Source organism: Trifolium pratense, linkage group LG1, assembly GCF_020283565.1.
Source record: "Trifolium pratense cultivar HEN17-A07 linkage group LG1, ARS_RC_1.1, whole genome shotgun sequence".
Taxonomy (NCBI): Eukaryota; Viridiplantae; Streptophyta; class Magnoliopsida; order Fabales; family Fabaceae; genus Trifolium; species Trifolium pratense.
In genome coordinates this window covers 28,635,482-28,644,139 of record NC_060059.1, presented here as the reverse complement: position 1 = coordinate 28,644,139, position 8,658 = coordinate 28,635,482, and the positions used below count along the sequence as shown (strand labels likewise).

At 32.7% G+C, this 8,658-nt stretch overlaps 2 protein-coding genes across 2 annotated transcripts; both read right to left on the bottom strand.

Annotated features, from left to right (window-relative positions):
- Positions 1 to 333: 333 nt before the first annotated feature.
- Positions 334 to 3,407, bottom strand: LOC123909919 (protein SMAX1-LIKE 3-like). The gene is made up of 3 exons (XM_045960855.1): positions 2,159 to 3,407; positions 1,622 to 1,763; positions 334 to 1,505 (listed from the first exon to the last, which is right to left on the bottom strand). Exons 1-3 carry the CDS (start codon positions 3,316 to 3,318, stop codon positions 621 to 623), a joined length of 2,187 nt encoding a protein of 728 aa, XP_045816811.1. The 5' UTR covers positions 3,319 to 3,407; the 3' UTR covers positions 334 to 620.
- An 892-nt stretch (positions 3,408 to 4,299) lies between these two features.
- On the bottom strand, positions 4,300 to 8,658 carry LOC123909909 (probable L-type lectin-domain containing receptor kinase S.7). The gene is made up of 3 exons (XM_045960847.1): positions 7,261 to 8,658; positions 5,764 to 6,474; positions 4,300 to 5,352 (listed from the first exon to the last, which is right to left on the bottom strand). Exons 1-3 carry the CDS (start codon positions 7,730 to 7,732, stop codon positions 4,493 to 4,495), a joined length of 2,043 nt encoding a protein of 680 aa, XP_045816803.1. The 5' UTR covers positions 7,733 to 8,658; the 3' UTR covers positions 4,300 to 4,492.

Sequence of the window (8,658 nt, the reverse complement as noted above, 5' to 3'; positions counted from 1 at the left end):
ATCACCATGTAGAAGACAAAATGAAACACAAGTATAAATAATTACATGATGATATGGATTTCAAAAGACTTGAGAACCTTTTGAAGTTTCTTAGTGAAATTGTAATTTTATATTTATGAGTTTTTGACCTAAAGTAATAAAATAAGAACTTTATATTTAACCTTTTGGCATTGTATGTGAATTTAAATATCGTATATCAATAGGCCGGCCGGCCTTAGTTTTTTTTCGACTTGGATATTGTAAGGCCAGCGCAACACATTGAAAAGGTCTAAGACGGAACAAAAAATGAGCCCTTTTTAAAGTTTATGAGCCTATTTGTTACAGATTAAAAAAAATTGTAATTTTGATATTCAATAATTTAGAGATTTTAGAACATTAGAATTTACTTTGTGTTTGTTTATTATTTGTGGCTATGTTAGATATAGATATAGTTCAGTTTACAACATATTAGATACATGAAAAATTCAATCAGAATAAGCAGAAGATTGTAAAATGCACATAAAGTTGTATTCTATCTAATAATTTTGCATCCATTACTTTGTTAACCACACTTATGAAGAAAAAAAATAAGTATTACACAAACATAACATGTTTGTTCTATCTTCATTCTTTCTTTCATGTCACAGTTCTTGTGTTTCAAACTTAATTTGCTTATCAACTAACTCTAGTATCCGAAACTCTTCAGTTATATGCGCATTCCGTGCATCAACTTCAATCGCCATATTGAGATCCAAAGAGAGGCATGGTTTCTGCTCCTCCAAGTTATCAACATTCTCTTTCCCTATGTTTTCATCATATGAAAAAGCTGTTTCAGAACTGAAAATGACAATAGCGTCCTTGAGAGGTATCGATTCGCCACAAGGAAGTATTATACTTCCACTTTCGATTGCTTTCCTAATACCCTTTTGAGTAAAGTAATCAACTTGTTCGAAATCTTCCATGTAGAACACTCTATGAGGATTCTCATTCATTGCTTCACCAAATCTCTGCATATAGTTACTACCAAACTCATCCCTTTTCCTCTTCTTTTTTGACTCGTCACTTCCTTCGGCGAAGAAACTACTCATACCAACGGTAATAAAGTTACTGTAAGAGCTGAAAACAACTTTCGCTAACTCTTTTGAGATTAATTCTTTTGCTTGAGAATCAACGCCGAGAAATAACATCCAAGTCTCTTGTTTACCATCTTTCTTGACCAAGAAGTTATCTTTCTCTCCTCCTTTTCTCATTCCTGACCTACAAAGAAGGACTGTGCTTGCAATTTCCTTAGCTATTTTAATTTGGTTTGGAACCTTTTTCTCCATTGCATCACATAGAATCTTCATATTCTCATCATTGAGTTCATTGAACATTTGAGTACTTTTAAAACCATCAACTTCATCACTTGAAGAAGCTGAGTTGGGGCTAGAGTTTGGATTTGAAACAAGATCTTGCTTAGAAACATTTTGTGGAATGAACATTATTAAGTTTCCTTCACATTCTTTATCACATTGCTTTGCATTTTTCTGATTCATAAGGCAAAAATATAGAGCTAGAAACATTAGTTTCAAGATTTTTAATTTCCTAAAAATACATTATTACTATTTTGTACTAATAACTAAACATGGTTATGATAACAAACCTGATTTTCCATTGTTTGAACTCTCACTTCCTTGCAATTTTGGAGCCATGTTGGCAAAACTGGATGCTTGCTCACTTTCACGCCATCTTCGAAAGATTCATCCTTGATTTTCATCTTGCTTCTCTCCTGAGCTTGAAAATTACTAAAACAATAAAACAGTCAAAAGAATTCAAATTAGACCTTGTTTTGGATAAACAACTTAATTAAGCACTTATAGAATAAGTGCTTATGTATAAGTTATAAGCTCACTTCATAAATAAATTTAAACTTTTTTGTATAAGTTATAAGCTCTTTTCATATGTTATCCTATTGGAAATAAGCTGAAAACGGCTTATGAACATGACATAAGTTGTTTTTATAAGCTCTCTCAAACAGACTCACAAGTGTTTATGCCAGTATATAATATAATCTCAAATAGTCTAATCCAAACAGTCCTAAAATTCATGCATTCAAAAACAGTAAAAATAAAAAATAAAAAATATACAAGCATCAAAAACAAGATATAGAAATATACATATAGAAAAATGAATTAATTACCTATCAAGACTTAAAGTAAGGCTCAAGCTACCAACACAAGTTGTAATAAAGGGATGAAGCTCCCAAATAGCTTCAAGAGAAGGATGCCACATTTTACATTTCATGTAACTTGTATAAGTTGCAATCCCCATAAGCACAAATTTACCATTCACTTCATTTCCACTAATCAATTTTTTAATCTCCATAACCATATGTTCCACAGAACAATAGTAGCTTCTTGTTCTTTGTTCACAATAATTTGACCAAAACTCAAACAACCATTTTAAATCACCAAAGTATAGAATAAATCTTCTTCCTTCATAGCTTCTTATCAACCTCCTAAGCTCCACAATCTTCCTTTCAACTTCTTCCTTGCTAATATTCTTAAAGGAAACAAGAGGAACACTCACAAATTGCATGTACCTTAACTCTCCTTGATCGACGTTTCTTCTCTCGAACTTTTGCATCACTCCCTTAGCTACTTCCTCAACATTTTCAAGACTCTCGCCAACAATAATCGTGTTTCTTCTCTTATTCACAAGTTCACTAAAAACACTAGTTACATCATTATGGTCTATAGAACCACCAAGTAGATCAAAAGATGTAGATGAAGACACATTGTTACCTCGGACTTGTTGCGTATAAGTGTTTTCCTCAGAATGACTTATAAGTGCTTGTTCAACCTTGTTCTTAATAAGTGTACTAGAGAAACCAGCTTCTCTCATAACTCTACTAATACAAGGATCATCAAGAATAGAGATTATTAACTGTTCAACTTCAATTTTCAAGGCTAAAATAGATTGTTGCTGATTCTCAATAGAAGTAGTACGGCGTTGGTGACCTTGAGCACGTTTGAAAGCCGCAACTAACGAATTAGAAAGTGAAGGAGATGAATATTGAGGACCTCCCAAAAGAGGACTTGATATTGTCGATGAAGGCAAACGGTTGAGCGAAACATTGAAGCAAATCTCTAGTGCTTTGTAATGGAGAGGATGAGAATGGCATTGAAGACAAGCTTTATGGAGAAGTGTAGTGGAATTTGAAAGCATGACAGTAGCAAGGTGAAGAGGAGTAACTTGTGAATGACTTCTTCTTGTTGCTAGATTAACAGCTTGTTTAACAAATGTTGCAGCTTCTTGTGTCAAAGCCTGCAACTGTGTGCTGCAAATTCTTAATCTCATTTTTCGACTTTTGGTTTAATCAAGTTTGTTTGGAATGAAACTTGAAAGTTATTAAATTTGAAGCTACCTAACATAAGCTATATGATTAAGCTACTAGATATAGCTTGAGGAAGATATTGCTACTAAGATATGATTTGGGTTTTGTACCTTTCTTGTAAGTGAGGGAAATTTTGGCTTTGCATGTGAAAGTGCTTTGCATGTGATGCAACTTTTGCTTTCTCTTTCTCTCTCTGATAATATAAATGTAAAGTTATGTGGATTATCAAAAGCTGCTTATTTTGAATGTTGTTGAACCATAAAAAATATGACAAAGCAACACATTTTGAACACAAGGAATGGAATAATTGCTTTTGGTATGAATAAGCTCAAAACTTGATGATGGAAAGACAAAGAGAAAAGAGAAGGGTATGCTGCCAATAAAGAGGTAATGAGGAAGGGCTGTCTGTTTGAATGGACAGTGGTTACCTTTTCTTTTTGTCTGATCTCGAGGTGATGAAGGAATAATCTTTGAATGATTGATGATCGAATAACAATTCACTAAATCAAATAAAAAAGTGATTATATATCAAACCAATGTTCTTGAAATATGTTTCTCTTCTAATTCATTCCAAAAGTTGGCTTTATTCAACATTTTACTATTTCTAGATCATGTTTTAGTCCTTGCAAAATCTTATTTTAGTCCTTACTTTGAGGGATTAAATTCAAATATTCTAAATATTTTAGGGACCACTTCCAATATGTATAAAATTTGTAGGGACTAAAACAAAACATAAAGGCCAAAAGCAAAAGTGAAATATTTGTAAAGACTAAAAACAAAAACTAGAGGGGCTAAAATCAAAATCTTGATATTTATTATTTACATTTTATCTCAATTTTACCCTTATTATTTTCATTTTATTATTTCTTTATTTCTTTAATAATATAATATAACTAACCACTAACCGTGTACTTTTATGTCATTTTGTATCTATAACAGCTAAATTTGCCAAACACTTTAATTTCATTCTACTAGCTTTCCAACCATAAGTTATCACCTATAAACTAGTTTTTCAGCTATAAGCTAGCTTATAGCTTAATTTTACCAAACAGAGCCTAACTTATGCACAAAAAAGAACAAACAGATAACAGAGTATAAAAAGCTAATAACTAAATAGTCTAACTAACAATAATTCCATCACTCAGAGGATGAATTTAAACAAAATGAAGTATCACTGATGTTCTCCATTGATGTTGTGGATGATTGAAGCTGTAACTCAGTTCTTGATCTAAAATCTGTCATTGAAGTACAAGAAAATGATACATAAACTCCGGCCGGTCGCATTTCCGGCAATTCCATTAAAGGTTCATTTGGATTCAAAAAAATGTGCACAACTTTCCTCATCTTTGGCCTAAACAAAGAATCAGGATGCAAACATGCTAATCCAACCATCAAACACCTTTTAGCTTCTTCCACATCAAAACAATTTTTCAATTGTTCATCAACACACTCAATAATTTGATTTTGAGTATGTAAATTCCAAACATAATCTACCAAACTATTATCTTCCATTACTCTTTTTGACCTTTTGCCACAAATGACTTCAAGTATAACCATTCCAAAGCTATAAACATCTGATTCAGGTGTAGCTTTTCCTGTGAAGCCTATTTCGGGTGCTAAATAGCCCGGTGTTCCGGCTAAGTTTGTAGTTACAGAATCCTCATTGTTGAGTAACCTTGCGAGTCCGAAATCGCCTAAATGAGCGTTGTAATTAGAATCAAGCATTACATTGTTAGGTTTAACATCTCTATGAACTACTGGATTTCCACATTCTTCATGAAGGTATAGTAATCCTGATGCTAATCCTGTTAATATCTTGTGCCTTGTTTGCCAATCTAGGATATCTTTGCCTATGAATTGATCAAGGCTTCCATTTTGCATGTAATCATAAACCAAGAGAAGATTTTTGCCTTCATTGCACCAGCCTTGGAGCTGCACCAAGTTTTTGTGCCGAAGACGGCCGATGGTACATATTTCGGCCAAGAACTCTCTTTCACCTATTTAGACAACCAAACAAAAATTTCAATAATAGAAGAAAATAAGACTTCATGTAACAAATGATAATATAATTTTTTTTTTTGACACAATGATAATATAGTTTTAGTGATATCGGATTTGAGGTTTTCTCGAATACACCTCTCATGAATAGGAGTATTTGACCTAATGCACGGTGGCTAAACAACTGGTCTAAGATATATAGGTTCTGATACCATCTTAGATATTTGACCAGACTTAACCACACAAAACCAGTTTGTAAGGTGCGGTTTTCTGAACTTTATAAACGCTATTTAGGCCATATTTCTAGGCAAGGTAGGACTTGGGACTTTTCCCTCTACTTGCACGTTTCATTCAATTCAAGTTCAAAAAGATTTTCATGTCATAGTTTGTAACCAGTTACCAGAACATACCTTGCTTAGAAGTTGCTGAAATTTTCTTTACTGCTATGGTTTTTCCATTTTCTAGCATGAAGCCTTTATAAACACTTCCAAATCCACCTCTTCCCACAATATTTTCTTTACTGAACTTACAAGTGGCTTTTGACAGTTCCTTGTAACCGAACATCTTAGGCGCATCCACACCCGTCCTTGATAGGCTTTCTATGTCCTCTTTACGATCACCCTTCTCATATCTTCGCTTCCAAGCTTCCCGACTAACAGAAAGCAAGGTAAATAACACAAGAATTGGTATGACAATCATCATTATGATCTTGAATTTTCCAATTGAACTGTGCTTAATAGAAAGAACAGGCAATGGTACTGATGTGAAAAACCAATTTAGGATTTGATGAGTTTCGGGCAAAGTCTTGCCGGTTGAGGCTGTGAAACCAACATAAACTGAGCTTGGAATTATATCAGGTAAGTTAATTGAATGGTTGAGAACACTCTTCAATTGGCTATTTGAGTATCCAATTGAGATAGAAATCATTTTAGTCCATCCATTATAGTCAACTTTAACCTCAATGTCTCTCCCACTTTTGAGGTCAACTTCAGTGTTATTGAGACTATGAAAAGCAACTGGATTTGTTATGCTTGTTGTCACTATGCCAATGTGGTTTCCATCTGGATCAAATTCATTCATGAATGTATCCAATTCCACACCTATTTGTTGAAAATTTCCACCTGCACAATAACATTTTCTAGTTTATTTAGACTAAATTATTTTTCGCTTCAATCTTGGTAAATTAAAGTATGCAGCACTGACACTTCAGATTGAAGACATGGTATAAATCACATCTACAATTCAACCAAATCCAGATAAGATTCGGACCGCCACTTCTCTGAAAAGTTTAAACTTTTTGGCTAAATTGCATTTTTGACCCCCTAAACTTTCACAAACTTGCGATTTTGGCCCATTAATTTATATAATAGCACTTTTGGTTCCTAAATTTCACAAACTTGCGATTTTGACCCCCTCACCAACTCAACGCATGGCATGTGAGTCATTGTCCACGTGGCAAGACATGTTGATGTGGCATGTGAGTCACTTGCCACATGTGCATTGAGTTGGTCAAAATCAACAATAGGCCATCCGTTTGCAAAAGGGGCTAAAGTTAGGTGGCCAAAATCGCAAGTTTCTGAAAGTTAGGGGGTCAAAAGTGCTATTATGAAAGTTAAGGGGTCAAAATTGCAAGGTTGTAAAAATTAGTGTGTCAAAAGTGCAATTTAGCCAAAAATTATCTTAACCATCAAGTTTTTAGAGGAAAATGAGTTTGACTAATCCGGAGTTCGGTTGAAAAATAAGTAAAATTTGGTTAAAGACTATTTCAGTAATAAAAAATAAATAAAAAACTCGGGTGCTAACCGAATAATTCAACCTTATCTGAAGCGCATTAACCACTTACGCCCAATATAGTGACAAGAAACATAGAACTTTGAAACAGTTATATTTTGCTGAATTAAATTTACCTTGTGTAGACCTATCAAACATGCCAAGATAAGAACCATAGCTATCATTTGGAGAAGGCCTATTATCTTGAGAAAATACAAGTGCCATTCCATCACCAGAGCTAGTCGAGTTTTTCGCAAACGGAGTGATCCTAAGAGTGAATGTAGTAGTGATAATTGCTGGCCAAACATGAACTGGATGAGGATACAAAACCCTTCCTACTTTGTTATCTATGTTAGATGAACCTGAATTTACTATGCTTTGTTCTTCCTCTGGCTCTGGTGTGAGACTTACATAACCATTTCTTGAAGTGGCTGATCCCATACAAAGTAATTCACCATTGTTGCAACTTTCAGGACTAAAAGAAATAAAGGAGAATGTAGTTGGACTAATTACAGTGCTTGTTGTAACTTTTAGAGTTTTGATAAAGGTAAACAAAAATAAAAACATAAACATGGTTGTTGTGAAGGGATTAAAACAAAACATAAACATAGTTTTAATCCTTTTTGTTATGTTTTAGTGTGCTTAGATGTTTATATAGTGGTGATTATTATAAGTTTTTGTGTTTTGAATGATGTGTTGTTGTATTTGTGTTTTATTTTATTTTAGTTTGATATTGATTTTGATTTTGATTTTGATTTGAGAATGAAATATATGCTAATTGTTGATTTATTAGATGTGTTGGCATGTAACATTTTCATATGTGACAACTTTCAGAATGGACAAGGAGCTTAGGAATATGCATCCTTTTGTCTTTTAATGAATGTTTGCCCTTCAATTGGCTGATCCCATAGCGACATTAGATAAGCATAATTTTTAAAAAATATTAAAAAAAATTATATGACCTTGAAAACATCAGAAATTTCAAAAAAAAGAAAAAATAATAAATAAATAAAAGAAAAGAAAAGAGAACCTCTAGGTTTTTAAAAGCTTATTAGAGGGTTATAATGATGTGTGTATTTGAATTTCTTTATTCACAGTTTATACTAAGTTCTTCCTGAACTTAAAAGTTTTAATCACATCTTTGAACTTTTAAATGATTTTAATTAACATTTTAGGCATTTTTTTTTTACAGAAAAGTATTTATAGCATTTTATTAATCAGAATATCTTAGGCATGTTGTTGTGAAAGTAGGTTTTTGAAACTTGAAGAAGAGTAAAACTAATGTGGTAGGACATGTGCCTCTAAATGAAGGAAGTAGAAGGAATAGAAGATTTTAGAGAGAAGAGAAGTTTATTTTTCTTCATAATATTAAATTAATTTAAATAATACAAACTCAAAAATTGAACTGAAGAGGGTTTTGGAGGGCTTAAATTAATTCTTCAAATCTTTTACATATTATAATATACTCTCAATTAAAAATGTATTAATCATAAATATGATTATGTCTCATGAAAATAATGTGATGAGCTCTGATT